Source organism: Gymnogyps californianus, chromosome 3 (assembly GCF_018139145.2).
Source record: "Gymnogyps californianus isolate 813 chromosome 3, ASM1813914v2, whole genome shotgun sequence".
NCBI classification, from domain to species: Eukaryota; Metazoa; Chordata; class Aves; order Accipitriformes; family Cathartidae; genus Gymnogyps; species Gymnogyps californianus.
The window spans coordinates 65,662,222-65,685,963 of NC_059473.1; the positions used below are offsets into that span (position 1 = coordinate 65,662,222).

Genomic DNA, 23,742 nt, shown 5'->3' on the forward strand with positions numbered 1-23,742 from the left:
AAGTTGGGAACAACTGTTTTGTCTTAACCTACTCGATTAAGGTGGGAGAACAGAGCATTGTGCTTATTTTATTGATGTTTATTGAAGCTGCACTTAGGAGAACAGCAACATGACCACGTAAATACACCAGAAGTTGTGTATTTACCGTTCCTATGCACTACTGTGTTTTTCTGAAAAGATATCGAAGGCATTGACTAGCTCTGAGAGGGGAAGTATATGGCTCTGTTGTGTCTTCTGAAAATGGCAGCCCTCTGAAAGCAAGGTATCAGTCAAAGTGGGGATACAAGCTCTCCAGCATTTCAGTATAGATGTTTTTCTGGAATTTGCTCTATTACTTCATCTTTTGGTCTTTAAAGTTCTTTTTTTTTTTTTTCCCTTGTCCTTTTTCCACCCCATTTCCCAAATACTTGAAAATTATTTTTACATTGTAAAGTGGAAAATGCCTACAATTTAATTGGTCACTGTAAACAGAGTAACTGCATGAAGGCTTTTATAAGTCTTTTTAATTCTCTTTCTATGCATTTTATGTACTTGTTTTGCATTTTTCTTTTCTTTTGCTGGGGGTAATAGAGAAGAAGACACAGTTGGTTTTGCTTTTAGATTGGCATACCGAGGAGATACAAATTCTTCTTATGAAGTAATATACATTAATCACTGGAGCTGGAAGTAATGATTGGGACCAGTGAGTACAGAGGTGGACCATTTCTACCTTTCTGTTCTTGAAGCAGCCTGACCTTGGCTCAAGTTAGGATAGCTTTGGAGCTCTCCTGTGCTACCTACAACCTACATTTTAAATGCTCTGTTAATCTCAAACTAGTATAAATAAAGAGTAGTATGCTTTCAGCTATTCTTATGATGAGTTTAGACTCATGTCGGTTGATGTTTTAAATTACTTGCCTGAGGACAGAAAAATAAAATCAATGTTAGAAAAAAATTATTTTCCCGATCCTGTGCTCAGGGCACTAGCAGAATGATTTAGCTTTCTTTTCCACACTGGCAGGCTGGTTTCTGCAGACGTTGCCAAATTTCCACATACCTTGACTCAAGTTCATAAAAACTTCTCGCTTCTCTTGGGAGGGAAAATTGGAGGGCAAGAGTTTTATTAGACCAGTTGGAAAAGTCGACAGGCTTTACAGCAAAGTGTCTCTCATTTCTCTTGGTTGTGGTTGTTGTCTTTTCCCTTCTTTTACGAGTACCTCTGCGAAAGGAGGCACTTAGCTGCAGTCAGTCGTGCAGTGTAATGCTGGGAGCTGATTCACAGCAAGTGCCGCAGGGGGATACCTCAGCAATGCCATTTCTACGCGGTCGTGTCTCCTCAGGTGTGGGGAAGAATTCATTCCCTTTTGTTTGAATTTAACCCAATCTCAATTTTTTTTACTTTTCACTGACTCTGTCTCTTCTGGTGCTGATGTTCCCTGAAGAGGAATACCTTTTAACATATATACCTTTAAGTATAATTACCATTTTAAAATGGTTACCTATGCTTCATATATATCTTTACTAAGTTAATACACATGTTATTACAATTCTACCTGTCTGTCCATTTGTCTGTCACACAGAGCATACACAGTTTAAATGCTTTTTGCATAGGTTTCACAGTAGATTTTTTTCCCAGTAATTGCTATGTACTGTTCTTCACAGCATTACGCACAGGCACTTGGTGCCACGCTTGTATGTAACGCATTTGCATGCATTTCTTGCAGGACCCGAGAAGGTCCTTACGCAGACAGATTCAAAAGTTTCTATACTAATTAGACAAGGGGTGGCTGGTGCAGGAGTGCTTCTTAGGTAAGCAGTGTGTTCAAGGGAGACAGTCATGTTGTTGCTCTGGATGAAACCCAGTGTCACTGTTGACTCCAAGTGATTTTTAAGATTTGTTTCTTACACAGCTTAATTAGCTCACTAGCTGAGGGCCCGCTTTCTTCTGGATAGTCACAGGTTGTTGTTTTAGCTGTGCCATGTTCTTTATTTCCTTACAGTTTTGGGAATTGATGCGTGGAGTGTCTCCTACAGCAAAGTGCACTGGTTTGTATCAAAAGATGTCTATGTTTTTAGTAGGTTTTTCATGCTTTATAGATCTTGTGCTTTTTTTTCTCAAATATTTGTGATATGAACAAGAAGGTGCCATTTTTTAATCAGTACTTCAGTATGTGAACCACGCTGTGCAATGGTGTGAGGGAGCAATTGGCAAGATCATCTTCAGTAACGGTAGTAAGAGATTTTAAAAAGAAAAACACTTGCTGAATCTTTCTGTGCTTGGTTAGGTGACTGCCTTCCTCGAGAAGAGAAGTGGTGGGATTGAGTTCAACCAGGAGAAGGTGGTAATCTGATGTCGCCCTGTGCTCCTGCCAACAGCATTACTTCTAGGCAAAGGCTCAGATTTAGACTGTGTTTTCTTCATATGTTTGGTCTCTTAATGATGAAAAAAATTTTGGTGAAGTCACCGGAGTCTCTTAATGTGAGTTTTGGGGATTTTACTACTCTGCCCACAAAGTGCCTCTTCTAATTTTACTAGGAAAGTTTTATTACATGAGTATTGTTCTTGGGATTATAAATAGCAGCAAGTTGAAAAAGGTTGGTTTTGTCACAGTATTTGTAGATCAAGTGTGCAGCTCTGCAAAACCGTTTGGATGGTTTCTTTTAATGGAAAAATATCTGCTGGAGGTTGGAAAGCAACAGGGCTGCTATTCCTGCACTTCCACTACCCTAGACGTGGCCAGCATGATGGGGTGAGCAGTGCTGCTGAGTGCAGTTCCGTTGCTGGAAGACAGGTTACCAGCACCCCCAGGTTTTGGTAAAGGGTCACAAGGGCTTCGGGAATAAGGGCTTCAGAGCTGCTGAGAAGCAGCAGACTGACCCTTGAGTTGTGTGGAGAGAAGATCATTCAATCCCATGGGAGATTTCAAGAACTCGAGTATTGTTTCATTCCTGTTCTCAGCCTCCAAAATGTCATTTTTCTCCCTCCACAAAAGAAAATAAAGCCCGGGATCAATCTGGGGTTAGCTCCAGAGCCGTGGAATAGGGACGCCCTAGCCACAGGCTCTGCTGGCACAGGACTCACGTGCCGGGCTGTGCAGGGGCTGTCCACCCTCCAAGGCCCCTGCAGCTCACCAGAAACACCAGGCTGTTTCCTGTGAGCGTTACCACTTTTACCAGACCCACTATAACAAACCTCTGGCTTGTCTTGTCTGAGGTACTGCAGTTTGTCCAAGTCACTAGATGATCCTGCTGCTTTGGCTTTTGGCTGAATGACTGGAATGATCTCAGCCGACCCCAAGTTTGAGTTCATTGCAGCCTGTTTTTCAGTTTTCTGTCTGTGCCTGTTTGCTGTAAGAGGAGCAGGGAGTTGGACGGAGGTGTGGCGGGGCGGAGGCCGGGCTTTCGTACGGGGAGGTGTGCAGCTCTTACTGACAACAGCCTCTATGGTGCACACCTACCTCCAGCTCTGCTTCCCTCATGGCACCCGCATCCAGGCTGGCTGGGGAACCCTATTTCTGCTTGCTGTGCTGTACAGCATAGTGTGCTGTATAGGATATTCCATCATCCTTCCCTATATAACAATATCCCATATTGTGTACAGGCTTCTAAAATGTCGTCAGTACCATCCGTACCAAACTGAGGCATGATGGAGTACTTTAAAGTGAGTATTTTCCATTAATTTGTACAAACACTTATACAATGCATGCTATAGGAAGCACTGGTTAGACTTTGGAGACCACTGTTGTGGTTGAAAGGCAGCAATTCTCCTACCAGATGTGTAATTCAGTTGTTCTTGCTGAGAGTGAAGTTGTAGGAGCTTGTCATGTTCACATGATTGAAACTTTAGCTCGGGGTTTCTGTTATGTAAGAACATAGTATACAGTCTTATAGGAAAATTAAGAAAAAAGGTAATTTTAAGAAACATCCTTCATTCCTTCTCTGTCCCTGCCCCCAGAAAACATAAACATACACTTTTGTAACTGTCCTAAGGATCCTTTCTTTAACACAGTTTTACAATGGGTGCTGAGGTCATACCTTTGGCCTTGAGAGGTATCGCGCACTTGCAATTTCTCCTTAAATTAATTCACATCCACTTGTAGGTGTTAGCAATTTTCTAGAAGAGAATCTAAACACTCAGCATCTCGCCATTTTCTGTTTTGTCACTCATCTGAGTTTGTACCTTTGAAGTTACTGCTATAATTGGAAGAAAGGTCACACCAATCTATTCCCTTTAAAAATTATTTTCATTTCACCAGTATCTAATTATTGTTTTTCTCTCATTTCTTATGATGTTTTAGGTGAAAGTAATTTTTGGTGCTAATAATTTTTTAAGCATTTTCTTCTCTAGAAGTTGTTTTGTAGTTTGATGTATTCCTCACATCACAGTAGGTGGTGATATTCTGGAAGCCCCAGTGATACTTGTGAAATATTTTCATGCAAAAGCCTAGAAAGGAAGCATTACTAATTTCCCTTAGGTACTAGTTGGATTGGTTTTCATAGAATTAATGTTTAATTTCTGTTGAGTGCCAGGCTCTTTCTCTTTCGTTTAAACATGAACAAAACACAATTCAAACAGCATAACTTCATTTTAAAACTGATTTCATATTGCTTGGAGCTTTCAAGGGCCGCTATGACTTCTTGTGGACCATGACTTTCCCCTTTTGGGTGCTATGCTATTTTTTTCTTTCCATCCAGATTTGCAGGGGGCTGGGGATCATTCCTCCAAAAACACCTTTCTGATCTTTGCTTTCCTACCGAAATGGCGGTGGGGTTGGCGGTGCGCGGAGGGGAAGTGGATGCAGCTTCTGTTACGGGTGTGTTGGGGACCGCATGGCCAGGCTGGCCGAGTGATGGTGGCACCGGGGACTGGTGCGGGGGTGTCAAGGGACGCGGGTAGGGTTTTGAGCTGTGCTTTTGGAGCCGTGTACGGTGCAAATCGCTCTGGGAGTCCCCGTTTTCCACTCACGGAGCAAAAATAACTCTCCCGACGGGGGACCTCCTGCTTAGCCATCCGTCCGCCGCACCGTGCTCTCACGCTACGTGAAGAAGCGGCTGAGAGCTGGAAAGCGCTCGTTTGCCTCCAGGCTTCCTCCCGCGGACTGCTTCCACTGGAGTTAAAGCTCCCGTGGGGCCGGGGGGGTCCCCAGCGAGCAGCGGGGGAGCCGCGTCCGCCGCCTCCGCCCCGCTTCCCCCGTCAGGAGGAGGATTTTCGCTCGTTAACGCGAACTCCGAGCACCTCCGCGGGAAGCCCCCGCGGGAGCCCGGCAGGTGCTGCCGGCACGGCGGGGGCTCGGCCCGGCCCGGCCCCGACGGGCGGCGCGGGGGAACCGGGGGCGGCCGCCAGCGCCGGGCCGGGGCGGGGAGCGAACAAAGCGGCTGCCGAGGGCGCGCTGCCCCGACGGGGCCGGCCGGCACGGTGCCGCCCGCAGCGGGGGCGGGGTGACCGGGGCACCCGGCCCCCCCCCCCTCCCCGCTTCTCCGCGCACACACACGCACACGCGCGCCCGGACACACGCGCGCCCGGGCAACACGCAGAGACACAGGCGGCCGCCGGTGCGCGGCGGGAGGATGCGGCGGCTGCGCCCCTGGGCGCTGGTGCTGGGCGGGCTGCTGTGTGCCTGGGCCGCCGCTGCTGCCGCCGCCGCCGCCGCCGCCGGGCCGCCGCCGCGGAGCTACCCGCACAGCGCGGTGCTGGACGGCGCGGCCGCCTACCGCCTGCGCTGGGGCCGCCGCGGCAGCGCCCTCGCCTTCCGCCTGGAGGTGCGCACCCGCGGCTACGTGGGCTTCGGGCTCTCGGCCAGCGGCGGCATGGCCTCGGCCGACATCGTGGTGGGGGGCGTGGAGAGGGGCCAGCCCTACCTGCAGGTAAGGCCCGGCTCCTTCCCCTGCCCGCAAGCCGCCGGCGCCTGCCGGGGGAGAGCGCTCCCGGCACCCCGCTCCCGCCCCGCGTCCCGGGTCCTCTTTGTCCGCCCACCTTCCCTCTCCTGTTTCTTTCTCGGGACGCCCCTCTTTCCCTGCCCCTCTTTCTTTTGCAGCCTCCGCGCCCCTCATCTCCGTACCTCTTTGCCTCTTCCTTCCAGCTTTTTGGTTATTCCCATTGTTCTGCGTTCCTCTCCCCCCCGCCCCCGAGGAGCTCTTCCTTTTCGGTCCGCTCCCTGCCAACCTTCCCTCTAAACTTCTACGTGGGTTTCGTCAAAGGTGTCAGGTTTCCTTCCTCTTTATCCAGAAAATCCAACAGCCCTTTTCTCTCTCCTTGGGCACTCTCTCCCGGCCGGACCTCTGAGCCTAGACCCGAGGAGGAGAGGGGAGGGGTGGCAGAGTCTCTCCCAGCGAGGTGCGGCACTTTTCCCCTCACCCTGCCGACAAGGGACGGAGCTTCGCTGTCCTGGTGCCGCCTGAGCTTTCTCTTTGTGATCCCGCTGGCATGAGCGCACGACCCCACCAGCTTCCCAGCCTGCTGAGTCTCGTCTGCTGGGGCACAGCCGGTGCTGCTCCTGTCCTTGGTGTTCCTCCTCTCCTCACCTGGAGGTGTTTTGACCCAGATATAGGAAAGGACTTACAGAGTAACCACTGGGGCCTCTGGTACTTGTCCTTGGTCAGGTAAAGCAACCTCAGAGGAGCCCAACTGTATTGGCAAAATTCTCTAGGTATGGTTCTGTACCTGTCTAAATGTTGCCAGGGCTACGGCTGGGAACAGGGTGTGGGACGTAGGCACCGCTGGTACTTCTAGCGAAGCATCCCCTCCAAGAGGCACCGGTGGCTGGTGGGGTAGGAGCTGTGAGAGGGGAAGGAACACACACCTTCGGTCCCCTCTCAGCGACCTGAGATCCAGCCTGGAGGAGCTGCTCTGGGGCCGGGGGACCCGGGACAGCTTGTCCCATGGGTGAGGGGAAGGGGAATCAGGCCCGGCATGACATCTTGTCGCCCCCCAGTTGTCTGAATAATAACTTTTAGAGAGGCAATTTAAGAGCAGAGTAACACCCAGTTGTTAGAGTACAGTCTAGGAGAAGCTGTCTGTTGTTTCTTCATTGTGTTAAAGGTAGCTAATCTTTGAAGCTGCTACTTAAATTTTGAGGGCCTTTTCTTTAAGAATATGGATTTTTATTAATATTTCACCATAAGAAAACTAAATGTTTAATATGCTCTCCCTACTATTTGTCAAGATTTTATAAAATCAAAACTTTTCCAGAAAAAGTGAGCTTTTAGCATAAATATTTCCTTTTTTTCCCCTATTAGTTTGCTATCTGAAGTTTAGGCAAATATTTGTCTTATCTAAGTTCAGACTGATGCTTTTCAGAATATTTTTTCCTCCATATTTCAAAATGAAGATAATTTTTCTGAAAACCTCAGTCTAAATAAAACACTAATAAAAAAACCCTATTCTGCTCATCGAGCAATGAGCTCTTAACTCACAGAATGTAAGGTTTTCTGGAGCCTTACACTTCAGAAGATACACCTATTAACCATCAAAAGAAACCCAAACTTTGTGCTTGGTTAGTTCATAGATGCTGTTAGGATAAAGCAAGCCTTTTAGAAAGGCATCCAAACCTCGTGTAAAGACATCCAGTGGTGGAGGATCCATCACTTCCCTTGATAGTTTGTGGCAATGGCGAGTCTCTGCTATTCCTGATTTCCAGTGTTAGTTTGTCTGGGTTCGGGTTCCAGCTATGTATTTTCTCTACTATATTAAAAACTCTACTACCCCCGCATCCCACCTCCATAAAGTTATTTATATGCTGTAATCAAGTCACTCCTCAATTTTCTTTTGCATAAAATAAATAGATCGAGCTCCTTAAGCATCCCACTGCAGGACATTTTCCCCAGCACTCAAAGCACTTTTGTGGCTCTTTTCAGCACCCCTCGCAGCTTTTGAGCATCATTTAAAAATGGCCCCATACAAATTCCATTCTTCTTCCAAAGATTTTATTCACTGGCATCCCATGACAAATACAACCGAGACACAAGAGGGAAGGACTGTAGCAAGTGCCTCCTGTTACAGAACACCTGGTATTTTTCCTGAAACACTAGTTAGCAAATAAACATCTGCTGTCCTAAGTGCTATGAGTTATTTTGTTGCACTTTTGACTAGGTAAGGCACAGAAGCTTGCCTTGTTAAGCTTGTTAAGCTTGCTCGCAACATGAGGTTTTCTCCATCCCCATTCCTTCTTCAGCTCTAGGCGGCAAGGTTTCTTTTTAAACTGGACTGAGGTCTTTTTAAAAGTTGCTCAGTTAAAATATTTCCATACTTGCACCAACAAGGAAAGGCCAGAATCAAAGACGATGAAGAAACAAAATTTGTCCAAAGGCTTTTTCTGGCCAGTCAGCAGGGATTGCTATAAAATGAATAACTTGTTCTAGAGTGCTATTTCAATAATATCTAATTCTTCCCTTTACTGGACACACAAATACAGTTAATATTTTAAAAATGTGTTCTGTGTTAAGTGTATGTCATCATAATTTACATCATTTACTGCTGAAAAAGAATTTTTCATAGATAGTACCCTTGAAAGTATGTGGTTTTATGCCTAGCTGCACTCTATAAAATATGTACACCCTATAATGAAAGAACTTACTTTTCCTTTCGGTTTTAGAAATATGTTTTTATTCCATGATCATCAGTTGGAAAATGTGCATCGTGGTCAAAACTCTTACAAGGGTCGTTTTTTGGTTTCTTTGAAAGTTTTGAGATGCTTGTTAGTGGCCTGATTTTCAGAAGACGTTCTGAAACACCTTTATAGTCTTTCAAGTAGGCATTGAAATTGCTAGTCTCTTGGGAGAATTTAGCCTCTTTTCCTCCCCTTAAATTCTCTCTCCCCCTTTAAAAATAGAAAATGTTCTTGGAGGGAAGAGTCCTTTTCTGGGAGCAAACATGTAAATGTAGTTAGACTACAGCTGTCAGTAAAAGTAAAAGCAGATATTCCTTAGCGTGTGGAAGATCCATGTATCGAGGTAGAGGAAAACTTCCAGATAGTTTTCAGAGAAAAGAGAAAACATTTCCTCTGGCATTTATTCTTCATCCCCTCAGAGCAAGTACATGCTATTCCCACCATCAGCAGGCAGTGCTTGCCTTGAAAAAATCTGGTAACTCAAAGTTCTGGATAGCTGAGATTGGGGTTTACTTTCTCAGTTTTTAGGTGTATCCTGAATTTGGGTGTAATGAGTTATTTGTTTTGGTTTGCTTTTCTGTGTTTGAGCTGTATTTAAGCTAAAAGAGTGTCTGGCATAAGTAAAGGCTAAAATGATCTGGAAGTCTGAGGTTTAGTTCTCTCTAAATACATCAAGGTGAAAAGTGTTACGATGTCATGAGAGAAGAAAAACAAACCTTCATGGTGTACCAGCGTAGGTTTTTGCAGAGCATTTGAATGGTCGGAGAATTATACATTTACTATCCTAATGCTTCAGAAGTTCAGTACTTGGAATGGGAACCTAGATACATTTTGGGAGGATGTAGAGGACATGAATACGTGCATGAATACATATGTACAGACATGCATAGCTTTACTATATTCTCGTGAGGGAGGCACCTCTACCAAGCAGAAGGAGAAAAAGAGGGACATCAGCGAACAAATTAATCTCGGATGTTACTGAGAGCCCTGTGGTGACAGAGTGGCAGATTATGTGGGGTTTGGGTGAGCGCGTTTGAGAACAAGTAGAAGATACCAATGGGGGCTGGTTTTGGAAAGCTGGGAGCTGCCTTTGTCTCTATAGACAGGGGGTGGACTTGGAAGGAGAGTTCATACTTAGCAAAATGTTACCTTGAAATTTTGCCATGGTCACTTGCAGCATGTGCTACTCTTCGTAAAAGTTCTTGGGGCAGCCTCAGCTTTTGCATCTAGTTTTCTTTCCTCCTTCTTTTCTTTTTTAATGCATCTCTTTTGTGCTTATGAATTGACACAGCATGCATTTTCATGCTAGACCCATGCCTTTTCCTTGGTCTCCACCCCTGTCTGGAATTGTGCATCCCCACCCACAGCACGTAGCTGCTGAGAGCCCCATTTTGGGGAGGGTAATCCTCCTTGATGAATGCCTATTTTGTGCAAGTTATACAAGAGGGTTGCATTGTTAGAATCTTCTGTTGAACTTGCACAAAAATAGTCCCTACTCAGGGTGAATAGGGACTGTGTGTCACTAAAAAGTACTTTATTATTCATTACAGCCTTGCTTGTTAACTGTCACCCAAACTAAAGAATATCTGTTATCAAATGTATCCCATAGAGTTAGCTTAATTGCTCATAGGGAAGTACTTGGAAGAGATTTTAAAGGACAGAAAACAGTGAGCATTCTCTGTACTTAACGATATGCTGCTTTTAAGTGCACTCATGCCAACAGCAACAAAAGAAGTGTTTAGAAAACAACTTGAAAGGCACCAAGAGAGAGATGCAAAGTGAGTGCCACACTGACATATCTCAGTTGGTGCTTTGTTGGAGGTATTTCATGCCTTTGGGCATTGGGGCAAAATCTCCAGATGACTAATGAGTCCCTCTTGGCTTCGATGTGGGGCATAAAGAGACACTCCAGTGTACATCTCCACTGGCTGGGTGCTTTGTAGTTCCCTTTCAGAGGTACAATAGTTAGGACAAGGAAGCAACAGTTGGTGAACAAAAGATGAGAAGAATTCTGTAGTCTTGTATTTTGCAGGCTTTGGGGGGCTGTTTTGCAAGGGTTTTTTGTTCTTTATGGTATTTTTTCTTGCCCTTTGGATTTTGGAAACACCAAGAAATCGAAATTTTCTTACAGCTCCCCAAAATTAAGCACCTGGGGCAGGATGGAAATGTAGCCACCGCGAGTGATGCAAAGGCTTAAAATAATGGGGTAGTGATTTAATTCTCAATATAAACAAGTATCTTAGAAGTAGGAGAGGGAAGAGGGGAGATTTTCTAAGGCACATACAGAAATTTTGGGAACAAGTATCACTAATAGTTGTGCTTGCAAATCCCTTAAATGTTTTTAAAACTTCCTCATAATTGAAGTAATTAAAGTAATTAAAACAAGAAAACTTGTACTGGTTAAATGTGGCTCCTGTGTAAGGAATGTTCCTTGTGATAAAGTACAGTTGTGAGGTTGGATCACGCAGTGTCTCCTACTTACAGGTTTTCTTTCCCTTAAAACACATTGCTACATGTTTTGTCTAGTCTGTTTGTGTTAGGACAGCCTTTAATCTAGCTTTATAGCTTCTGATATAACTGGAATATAACCTCTTAAATCAACTTTTATTCTTGATGTAAAGACTCAGATAGGTCCTTGGAACTCTGCTGCAAAGTCAAATTATCCACGCCGATAAGCAATGTCGTATTTCAACTTCTAACCGCTTGTGCTTCTTACACCTTTGTGTGGTAAGTTAGAGAGCTCTCCACATTTCAGTGCTTTTCATTTGTGTGTGGAGAAAGTGATATTTTTATATCTCCTAGGAACGCCGCAGAAACCAAGGGGTGTCACTGCCGGCTGTAGGCTACTGGGAAGCCGCCCCAGGCAGCATTTAACTAGATATGAGAAATACGCTGAAGTATATTCAAATGACTTACAGTTTGAATGAGGAAAGACATGTCTCGAAGTAAATAACTGTTTCATGTGTAAAAAATGCACACCCTCTTTTTGCAAAGAAAATATATTCACATGTACACAGACATACATGCATTATCTGTTCCTGTAAATACACAAGTGGAAAATGTGTGTCTTCGTGTATATGTGTATGTCTGCCTTTAAAATGCAGACACATCCACAATTAGTTGTTACAGATAATAATTTTCTGTCCTTTTCAAAGTTAGTAGTACACCTGAAGTAAATAATCCACATTTACTCCAGTGTAATTCAGCCAGTTTAATTGGAATTGTACCAGGAATTGTGCACAGCTTCTCGGAACTGCCAGCGTGAGTAAGATCCAGGCTTCCTAGCAAGGACTGAATCACTTCATGCTAATCTGCTGTGTAGGTAAAAAAAAAAAAGAAATCAGTACGTTAGTTACAAACAGACGGCTCACAGGGCAGCAGCTGAACTTACCGATCCCAGTTACTTTAGGAACTTCTTGCAACTGCTTGATTGCTGTCCCTGTACCCTTTCTGTGGATTTTTTTTCATTAGGGGCCAATCCCAAGATTGGATCAGTCAACTGGAATGATCTCAAGGTGTTCTTACACGGAGCAGTGATGCTTTCAGACTCCTGCTTCCTGTTAGTTTTCTGTGGGTGGGCTCTGCTTTTCCCTAACGTAAGAGCATAGTAAGATCTTTGCCTGAAACTCAAGCTGAAACTTTTTTGAGGTTGCAAAAAAGTTTGGTTTGCTTATTTGTAAACTCATGCTTTGTTTGCTTCTTGCCAAATACAATGTAAAACCAGCTTCTTTTTGGTGGTAACATCCAGTGTGTGCTGGAACCATGAGCAGCAGGATTCCATCTAAATTGAATGCAACAATAAAAAAGAGAAATGTTAACCACAGTTATTTTTTTGGAAACCCGGAAAGGCATAGCTTGGTGCTTATTTCAAACAAACGTTTTGGTCAGTTCTTTTGCATACTGTAGCAATTTATCCATCCTATTTATACTCAGATAGATCCTCTCCTGCGCCAACTTTCATCTTGGTTACAGCTTCCCGACTCCTTTGCCAAACTGGTCTTCAGCCCTGGTCTTAGACGTCAGTTTGGGTAGTTTGGGGATGTTCAAAACTCCATGGGTTGGCTACAGACCATAGGTGAAGACTAGTTGCAGGACAGCTTGTTTTTCTCTCATTTCCCATTCCTGGCTTGTCCCTTTACTCGCTTGTAAGTGTTAAATCGCTGCTGAAATGGCAGCGGTCTCCCGGTTAGAGAAGGGCAGCATGTATAAATCACGGCAGCAGAGCTGCTCGCAAGCCGAGCCCACAAAGCGATTGCTGGATGGGGCCACAGTTTGAGAGTTATTTTATGCTCCTTGAGGTTGAAAGGTACTGTATATAATTTAGGATGGGAAATAGATATCATAAACAAAACAATCTTGTACATTGTAAAGATCTGTGGAGGGAGTCCCATAAACACCTGTTCAAGTCTGCGATGACAGCTGGTGGTGCTTTCGGGGTCAGGCTTCCCTCCGCAGCTGTGCTTACATTCTCGAAGGAGAAACCAGCCTCTTTTCACATCCTTAAGAAATTATTCTCCCTGACTGTTTGTAGAGCAGCAATCAGAAACCATATACGCCGCAAAACTTTTTTTTTGAGAAAGGGAGAGGTTAATGGGATCTGAAAAACAGTATAACATGATCAGCTTCATATCTGGAAAAGAACATAAAATAACTTGTACTGTCAGGAAGATTTTTCATTTTCCGTATGTTGTTTCAACTTCTAGGTAATGTGAGGAAAGAGATACCTAGTTATTTGACTGATTGCACAACTTAGTCCAGAGCTTAAGATGCCATTTTATGCAATATTATCAAAGGGAGTACAGAAACTTTAGATGTTTCACATGTAAACAGTTTACGTAAGCAAATTCTGAAATAAAATTAACATCTTTGTTATTATGTAGCATGACCAATAATGCTTCTGAAACTTTGTTTTAAACACTATTTAAATAACCAAAATAAGATATTCATACTAGAAAAATATAGTCTGGAATGCTTACACTTCTGTAAAGTTGATGTGAAACTTGAAAACTTTATCTTCATTTAAGGTATGATCTATAGTTTTATGTGTATAAGAAACTGAAGAATCTGGATGCAAATGCCGAATCAGTACATAAAACCATGTTGTCAGGATTGTGCTGTGAGTGTTTCAGAAATGCAGCTTTAAGGACTTGATAGTTATTGTAGATCTCCGCTGGGACCCCATGAAATTCAGGGGGAGTTGTACCACTATAATCTATCCTACAAAAGACACAGGTTTTCTAGCTAACTCTATGGGGTTGCAAAACCAAATCTGTGTAAAAGAGGTCGCCACATTAGAGCCTTTTCCCACCTGGTAGGAAGAATAAACTGTTCCAATACGAGGCACATTTCAGACCATCTGTGATAGATATCGAGGCACTGTAATTCTGTTGAAGAAAATGTCACACTCCTTTCTCTACAGAATTAAATGAGTGAAACTTGTGAATTTAGATGAGTTCTGTGTTACAGTAGTCTGGCCCTGGGAGAGTTTCGAACCATATTTAGGTATCCTCAGTTCAGCTGAAGCCCAGATGCCTAATGTCCCCTCTCTGGCCTCTGGTGGACCCATCCTCTATGCTGTCACTTTTCAAAGGCCTTCAGAGGTACCCAGCTTTCTCCTTTGACTAGACACAAGGACTTAAATAGAGTGTAGGCTGTGCAAATGTGGTGGTTTTGATTGCCTTTGTACCATAGGAGCAGGAATTTAATTTATTCTTATTTCTCTACTCTGCAAGGAAGCATAGGACATGTATAAAGATACAGACATATATCTATATAGATATACCTACAACTAACTTTTTCTTGCTTTTCCAAGATGCTGCTGAAAAGGATATGGCATCACAGTTTGTCAGTGTGTCTTCATTTTTGATAACCTCCTTTTGTTCATTACATTTTGTATACAAACGCGTCTTAAAGGTTTTTAAGCTCTGATGAGTAAATTGAGCAAAGTCTGCATAGTTTGACTTAAAATCTCTGTGAACAGAAAGAGATCAGTGTGTTTCCTTGGCAATATGGCCTTATTTTGTTTTAAAACTGGTAAACAAACTGTTTTCATGTGAGAGGTTGAGCAATCAAATTCTGAGCTGTTCAGAAATTTTTTGTTACCTTATTTGATTTTATTGTTGTGATGAACATCTGGATAATTTTCAACAAAGGAAATAAAAATAGTAATAGAGGCAGTTAGCTGACTCCTAAATAGCTCCTGGCAAGCATACTCACACTTGATTCCTCTAGGACAGTCCCACTGCACTCAGTGGAGTTGTAGGATTTGGGGAATAAATGGACATCTCTGTCTTCCTGGGCACTACATAAATTTGCTTCCCAGGTATTCTCAGTACCCTGATATTCCAGGGCTGTTTCAAGGTGGCGTGTATCAGGCAGAGAAAGTAAGTAGAGACAAGGAATTCATTACTTCACAGAAATTTTCACATGGGAAAGATTAACCTTAGTCGGTCAGATTAGCATCTACCTGCAAAATAATTTAAGGTGAGTCACTGAGCGAGGTGCTGTTCAGCGTCGACAGCAGGGGTAGGCAGAAAGCGCCCGGGCAGGCAGCGCTGCGAGCGCCCAACGCAGCTCTCCCAATGCAGCTCTCCTCCCCCGGGGAGCAGCGTGGTCCTCCCCTGGGGCCCGGGCTTTGGGACCACCTTCCCCACAGCATCTGCCAGCAGCCACAGAATGAGCCCCTCGCAGTAAGCCAGAGCTGTGACCTGTCTTTGACTGCCATCCAGGCGAGTGAAATAATTACACTGACAATCACATTATCAAGGCACATCTGAGCTAATACCTTAATTACACAACTTCTTCAAGTTATTTTTGCATTCTTCCCGCAGGCTCATGGAAGTCAGGGCTGTATCACAAGAGGTTTTTTTGGTTACGGCTGTGTCCTCTAGACTTGTTAAGAAATGGTGAAGTTCACCAGCAAAATATTTGAATGTACACACCTAACTTTGCTTCACATTTCTGAGCTTTCCTTCACAGCGGTTTCAGGCAAAGACTTTCAACCTGCTCACATGAGGAAAAGCTATTCTTGAATTTGTATTCTTCAATAATTCAATGTGTGGGTGCTTATTCTAATACAAGAGTGCCTTCCTCCAATTTAATGTAACATTTCAGCAAAGATATCACACTTTAATAAAAGCTGATGTTCACAAGGTTACATTTCTTGTCCAGACAAGCCCTTACTATTTTTAAGATGGAAGCAGAGATTCTGTAGAGGAGCGTTTTCAGAGCAGGGATGGTATTGCGCATAGACATACACTGCATCTTTCCAAGCTCTGATGCAGGGTTAAAGTGGAGCATTGTGATCCCATAAAGTACCCATCTTCAAGTACCATCCCAGAACAGGCCCATTATTTCCCTCTGGAAAAGCAAATCCAAATTTCTTTCTCTAAACAAACAGAACTCATCAGTTCCCTTTCTTTCAGCATACAACTTCAGGTCCCAGACCCCTCTTTTGCTCTTTTTGGTGATTATTTTTCCATGTGTGTATTCTTTCACATATGTACTCATTCATTTATAGTGGTGAGAAGTGCTGACAGGAAAAGAAGGACTCTTTTCGGTACCTTTCAACATTTTTGAAATTTAGATTTGTTCCAGAACTGAAAAAATCCAAACCATTTCAGTAGTTTTGGCAAGACGGAATTAAATCTGAAATATTTTCATACTGATAAAAAATGGTCAGCTTTTTACCCTTTTCTTCCTTGAAACTGCATCATGACTGAGATAATTTTATACAAGTTTTCATCCAAATTAATATACCTTAATGAAATGTTTGGGCATGCAGTTATTTGTACATATATAAAAGGCAGACCAGCTTGTGAACTCTGACTGGTGTGCATGTGGTCTCTTGCACACACACAGATTTCTAGGGTGGGGTTAAGTTTAAGATTACAGCTCCTAAATGATCCTTTAGTGAATTAATAAGGTATCAGCTACTTTTGCCGGTATCAAAATACTTGGACATAACATTTTACAATTTTTCAGCTTGGTTACCTCCATTTTAACAAAAGGGGAAAGCTAGAAATCTCTCTAAAAGTGAACAGAGGTCCAAATAGCTACAGAAGTAAACGCCTTCCAGGAACAGCCGGCGCTGCGTTATTTTGCGAAGGGCACCGCACAATTAATGGTGTCTTCCTGTAGCCTGTTCGGCATGAGAAATACATCTATTAGTTAAAAGCCCCCCTCCCCATCCCAGACCGGGCAGAAACAGCCTAAAACTCAAAGGAGGGCACCCAGAAGGGGTGCGTCTGAGGCGGCGGCCAGCCCTTTGCAGGTGGCCAGGGTGGGAGGAGAGGGAGGGCCGGGTCCCAGCTGCGTGGGGCCGCAGGAATTCGGGGTGAGGAGGTTAATGACCTGGCATCACTGCAGCCGCTCCTCCATTGTACCGTGCTTCTGCTGAACCCCAGACGGGGAGCGTCTTTCATACAAACAGCTCCCCCCACAAAACCCCAGCCTAACCCCAGCCCAGCACCTTTTGTATGAACTGAGCACTTTTCGTGCTAGTTAAGCCGTAGGGTTTCTGGTTCCAGTGGATGTTCATTCAAGAGGTTTGCTTTTTGTGGGGAAACAAAAACAAAGAAAAAGTTGGGAAAAGAGGGAACGACAATATTGTTGATGTGAATATTAGGTGAAATTCATTCTCTCTGCAATTTCTCCTGAAGTTCACGACATCCTAGTTATGATAAATTAGGCTTCTTGGTTGTTGGGTACAGCCTTTATTTCTGCAGTTAAGTACAGGCAGTGTGTTGTTAAAGTTGCTCAAGACATTCTTTAAGCTGCTTATCAAGGAGACTTGCTTTCTTGGAGATTTTTAATAAAAAAAAGTTCAGTGCTGCCTCAAATTTATCATTTGATACAAAACTCTGATACTTCAGCATTTTACATAAAGATGTGTTTTAAGGAGCTTCAGTATTGGACGTAAAGTTTCATTTTTAATTTAATATTAGATTTTAATAATGGGCCACATTTTCTTTTCAACAGGATTATTTTACAGATGAAAACAGAGTACTAAAAAAGGACCCTCAACAGGATTACCATCTGGAATATGCCATGGAAAACAGTACACATACAATATTGGCTTTTAGCAGAGAACTGCACACTTGTGACACAAATGACAAGAGCATAACGGTAAGAGGCTCTGCCTATATGTAAAGAGATGAAGTAATTCATGCAGGCCAAATGTATACATGGTTATGAAGCTGGTTATTAAAATCTCATCTTAGTAAAAGGACAGAATTAGAGAAATTCACTTTCCAAAACATCTGTTTGGTCAACTTAAATTAACCAGGTAAAATATTTGTGCTAGTTTCATTAAGCTCTTCTATTTTAATTTCAGCTTTCTTTGTCCTTCTACTTTAATGCGTTATGTTCTCTAATTTCTAACACACCAAGGGAACACAGGATTGAAACAGGCGCCTCTGGGCCATCAAGTCCCATATCCCACAGTTACAATCATTCAAGAGATGCCAACTTGAAAAACACTTTTTAGGTCTTACACTAACTTGTAACTGATCTTAAAGATAGACTTTTAAAAAAGTTTGGAGCAGATATATTTAAAGTACATATTTGTTTTACTTCTTTATTCAAAATTAAGAAGTTGGAGAGTTTTATGATAAAACTCTTTCCATGGTAACATACTTTTCATGGTAAATTATTCTATTGCCCTAGGGACTGCTGTACTGTTTCCTAAGCATAATTTTAAATTATAAGAAGTTGATGACTTCTGTATTGGAAATGACATATAGGTTAGAGAGATTTGCAAGGCTTTCTATGCTTTGGCTTGTTTACTACTCATTTTGGAAGCATTGCTATAGCAGTTCAACACTATTTTCATTATCTATGTTTTCACAATATACGCAATAATAACAACATGAGGAGCTGAAAGATGCAGGAAGCAAACCGCAGCTGTATAAACTGCCAGATTTCCAGGCAGTCAATGGATCTATGGTTTTTGCACCTGCTCCGAATTCTCAGTATAATTTAACATTCTGGGACACTTCAGGATTTATTAGAGTACTTTGTCTCAAGAGTGATTATTGCAATCTGAGAATGGTTTACAGAGAATTGATCTGTGCTGTGGCTGTAGATTGATTTTTAAGATGTAAATCTGTTCTGTAATTGAATGTCTGTCTTCCCTAGCATGTGAGGACAGTAGTTCACAGAAGGTATTCACATCTTGACAGAGATGAGCCTGGAAAATATTTGGGGGGGAAACCTTCTGGTTGCTGGCCAAATAAGTGACACTTCTAGACAAAATTTTGTCATGCATTTAGTTGGTTACCTCTTTATGAGTCTGTTCTGTTATTTGCAGATATGATTTAAATTTGTGACATTAATGAAGGAATCTATCAGAGAGAGATTCAACTTCTGCATATCTCCAATGAACCCTACGAGTATAAAACATTATCAATTTTAACAGCAAAATTGTGTCAGTAGGTGACTGCTCCTCTGGTATACATTGTCATTGTTCAAATACAGCAACACCTACACCATACCTATCGTAGGATTTATGTGAACTATGTAAGGAAGATATTGTCCCTATTCCTTATGGATTTTTTTTTTTTTTTTCAGGAGAGCACAGTGCGGGTAATATGGGCTTACCACCACAAAGACATGGGAGAAGCAGGTCAAAATTACCATGGGTCTAATCGTGGTACAAAGAGTCTACGTTTACTGAACCCTGAGAAGGAAGAAGTCTTATCTGCCTCTTTGCCGTACTTTGACTTGACAAACAAAGACGTAAGTTACTCCGAGTTTTGGGTTTATGTGGAGATGGGGATAAGGTGGTAGCCAAAGCTTTGGGCTTAGGCAACAGGGTAATGTGACTTTTATAATATTGTATTCTTGCCCTTTTTATTAAGACAGGTGCCTGTACCAGACAAGGATACAACATATTGGTGCCAAATGTTTAAGATTCCTGTACAACATGAAAAGCACCATGTGACAAAGGTGAGTGATTCAGACTGAGCAAATTTAGAGGAGCTCAGATAACGATTACGCTTCAAATCAATTCTTGCACTTTCAAAATTTGTTTCACTGCTTAGTGGAGTGAAAACAAGACCTCTTGTCTGTCTTCACAAACATGGGTCAAGTGTATGTGTATGTGTGCCCAGGAGCTGATTCTGGTGTGCCCTGACAACCGGCACGCGCAGTGACAGAGCCCCTTTCTTTCTCTTCTCCTACGTCCTCTCTCCCTTAAGAAAATGAGGTTGAAAATTATTTCTGTCTGTAAACATTTCTGGCAAAGACTAAGTAAAATTGTCTGAAAGCATGTTCCATCAAGTTTCTACTTTTATATAGGAATCTAATGAATTTCTTTTAACAGAGAGTAATTTTAGATTAATAAATAATTAAATGGTGACGTTTGTTCAAATAAAGGGCCAGGTTCTTATTTGATTCCAGTCACCTCTCTTGCGATGACCACAGTGGAGTTATGCCACATTACATCACGTGAGCACAGACTCCATTATCTTTGGCTGTGTAAAAGCCAAATATTATGAAAAAAGAGATGGATATTGTAGTTTATTTAAAAATTAATGAAAACGTGTAAACATCCACACAAGGTTCAGCGGGATCCAAGGTGATTTCAAAACCCACATGCATAAACATGTTTTCCTATAGCACATTTTCTAACTTGTCTTTCAGTTTGGAACTGAAAGCTTAAGAGTGCTGGGGGAAAGATGGTTCTCGCATTCCTTCCCAGGAGCAATATACTGAAGACCTCCTAAAAGAACAACTTATTATTGTTGTTCTAAACTGCTTAAGATAGCACAGTGAGATAGCTCTGGCCCTCATTTTTATCTTTCTTTGAACCCATGAATGCTTTTAAGTATACAATTCTATTCCATTTTTTGGATGATTGTAAGTCATGTTTCTCCAATGCATTCAGTAAGACTGAAATTTTAAATTAACTCAGAGAACTTAACATGTGATCTCCAGTGTATGTCTCAGAAATACCTATAGTTATTCTGAAATATTGTGGGTTTCTGCACTTTATCAGAATGAAGAATTGCAAAGTCCAAATTCCTGCCTTCAGGTACTTGATCTTTAATCACATTTGAAATTTGTGACAGCTACTTTCACAGATCTGTATGAAAAGCAGAATTTGCTTGTAATACAGTGTTTATGTCAGGATTCCTAGCCTTTTGCTTTCAAGTGAGAGAGCTTCAAAATGGTAGTATCAGAATCACACTTAACATGTTAAGTTTGGTGGAAGTTGTAGATACATGCTGTTCTGCTAAAAAGTTCTCTGGAACTATTTATTATTTATATTTTCTGAATTTATTTTTTAAATGTTTTGCTTGACTGCACATACCGTTACTCATTTTAAAAAAAAAATGTGGTTGGTTGAAGCTAAAACATTATTTTAGCTCAGAAATACACTGACTAATTTTTCAGAATAGTTTTATGTTCTTCATTTTTATGATGATGTATAAAGTATATTACAATTTTAGAAATCATATTTTGAAATCAGCAATTTAGTTGTTTTTTATAAAGTTAAAAATCAGAGTAGAATCCTCAGCAATTTTCCACCTTCAGAAAAGCAAACGAATTTCATCTTGCTGCTTAAAAGATGTTTAGAGAGAGAAAAATAATTACAGAAAGAGAGAAGAATTATGTAGGAACACTTCCTTAGCATTTCTTTTCAGGGGCACAACTTATATTTTCATGTATGTGACTTTTGTAGATGACACATAGAGGGTTGTTGTGGAATTCTATCTATGCACTCTGGCAAACTGATTAAACGTTTCCTAAAGCCTACTGATACACAAAGGATGGGGCTTATGGCTACTCAGGAGGATATTAGCTATGCAAACAAAGATTGAATTTCACAAAGGGGAGGACAGATGAATTATTTGGCCTGATCAAACTGTCTGTGTTAGTTAAACACTTTCATGGATGTTGATTCTGGATGCCTTCTGTAGCACCATTTTCATACAAACCTACACATCTCATTTTTACAGACAGAAAAAAAAAGTTTAGAAAATAGTACAAATTTGTCTCTGCTATAATTCAGTCTACTTAAGTAGTGTACATGTGAGCTGACTTTAGCCATTTCTGTCCTCCTGTATGATTTTGCGGAGCACTGAAGTGCAGTTCAGCTCTTGTTGGACAATGTGTGCCATCAACACCATGGAAGTGTGTGCTTAGCTGTGCATATGTGTAAATCTGCTGGTGATCTAGAGTCTCAAGCAGGTGCAACAGCCACAACAAGAATTTTTTTCATACCGTTCAGCTGTTGTCCGTCATTCCTTTCTTGAAAATTGCTCTGAGCATTTTATAATAATGTATTTTTAAAAATATCAGTTTCATCGAGAAAGCACAATATTTTAATGAAGGAAACTATCTGTGAAAAAATTAGACCTATCATTAAAGGTAGAGGCCAAGACTTTTAATCATCTCTGGTTAACAAATGCCAGATTCTGAATCCAGATTCCGAATTAAAAAGGATTTTTTAACTCCCATTGACCATGCATTACTTTAAGAAAGAGTAACTATGCTGTCAGGCAGAACATATTCAAAGCATTTACAAACATATTTCGTAAATACAATCTAGTGGTGCAACAGCTGGGCAAGTGATAACACTTGGTCTTAGGGTGTATCTACAGTAGTGTTTTAGTTTGGATGAGAAGCACGCTTCTGAAGTGAATCTTCAAGATATTCTTGCTTACTTTGGTGTGGTTACTGCCATGGAGCAGTCGTGGAGCTTGTGAACTGAATCCCTTTGGGTGAAACTCAGCAGGAGAGTGTGAGCCAGGAGCACAACAGAAGTCCCCGAGGTGGAAATGGGCCGTCGGTCCATGGGACCAAACCCGCACTTGTACAAATAAAACGTTTCTGATGCTGGATAGTGAGGATGTCCAGCACACATCCTTTTCCTCTTTTGTGCTTTTTCTTCTCATGGGAAAAAAAGTCCCCCAAACTGAATGACACTCTGGGCAATGAGAAACTTTTTTTGCAGATGTCCCAATATGCTGCCTTTTCCTTCTGGGTAGCTCACGCACGGTCCTCCACCTGGCTGCTTAGGATTTGAAGTGAATCAGAGGGCTTGTTTGGGTAGTGATTGCAAGGCCTGGGTTCTTCTGTTAGCACAAGATAAAGAAATAACTAGCATAAGAGATCTCAAAATCAGTCGAAGGTAAATTATGTAAGACCTTATGTCTTTTCTTTCTCTTTACATAATATTCATGCTACTTTCCAAGAACCTCAGGTAATGAGAAACAGCAAGTTTTCATTGACTGTTCTTGATCAAGCTGCACTACATGCCATGTAAATTGTGCAAGTGATAAGATTGTAATCTTGTGTTCATCTTATAGGTAGAATAAGGACGTGGATAAGTAATTTCTCCTCATGCTGCATTTACCAATGGAGAGCAGAGCTTCACTGCAATAACAAGGCATCCAGCCAGGGTTAGGACTTCTCTGTTTAATCTTCCTTTTTTTCATATGTCTTGCAACTTCTTCCCTAGGGAAGAGATTGTGTCTTCCTACATGTTCCTACAATGCCTTCTGTTACGAGATTTTCTCTGATGCCTCTGGGAACTCCTGGAGAAATAACTCATAATAACATTATGCCTGCTAAGAAATAAAACCAAATAAGATGATTTCTCAATAGCTGGGCACAATAGTGATAAGAGTTACCCAGATTACAACCAATACCAGGCACTGAGCTGGTTTTGTGGCTGATGGAGTATATCACTCCAAGCTTCAAGCTGCCTACCTGACTGAGTGGTGGCTGCTTGAAAATTTGTTAAATTTCTACAGGTTTTCCCTCCTGTGTGTTTTTTGTTAGCAGAACCAATTATCAGGGTAATAGGTCAATTTTGAAAATAACAATACGCAGAACAGACGAAAGGGATTGCTTGGAGGTAGTAGCAGGCAACCGTCTTTCTTCAAATCAGCGGTTTGCAGGATGGCTCCGCAGTGGTCCTGGAGTGGTGGACCCTGGCTGCTCTTCACGTGGGAGAGCGCACATCGCTGCCTGGCTGTAAACTCCTCCTGCAGCTACGTGTGCATTGGCCTGTTTTGCTGCTTTGAGCTTCAGGCTGTGGTATGTACCTCAGGCTTACTACCCTAGGGATTTTAACTTTTCTCACATATGGAAGTTAGCCGGGAGCTTTCTTAGAAGTAGCCTTCTTAGAAAAAAAGCATTCCACTTA

At 42.1% G+C, this 23,742-nt stretch overlaps 1 protein-coding gene across 1 annotated transcript in view; it reads left to right on the forward strand.

Annotated features, from left to right (window-relative positions):
- The first annotated feature begins 5,547 nt into the window (after nucleotides 1–5,547).
- Nucleotides 5,548–23,742, forward strand: part of MOXD1 (monooxygenase DBH like 1) — a 52,353-nt gene continuing 34,158 nt past the window's right edge. The window contains exons 1-4 of the mRNA XM_050894345.1: nucleotides 5,548–5,844; nucleotides 17,565–17,711; nucleotides 19,155–19,322; nucleotides 19,449–19,532. Coding sequence (XP_050750302.1) covers nucleotides 5,548–5,844; nucleotides 17,565–17,711; nucleotides 19,155–19,322; nucleotides 19,449–19,532 — 696 coding nt within the window. The remainder of the gene's footprint in view (nucleotides 5,845–17,564; nucleotides 17,712–19,154; nucleotides 19,323–19,448; nucleotides 19,533–23,742) is intronic.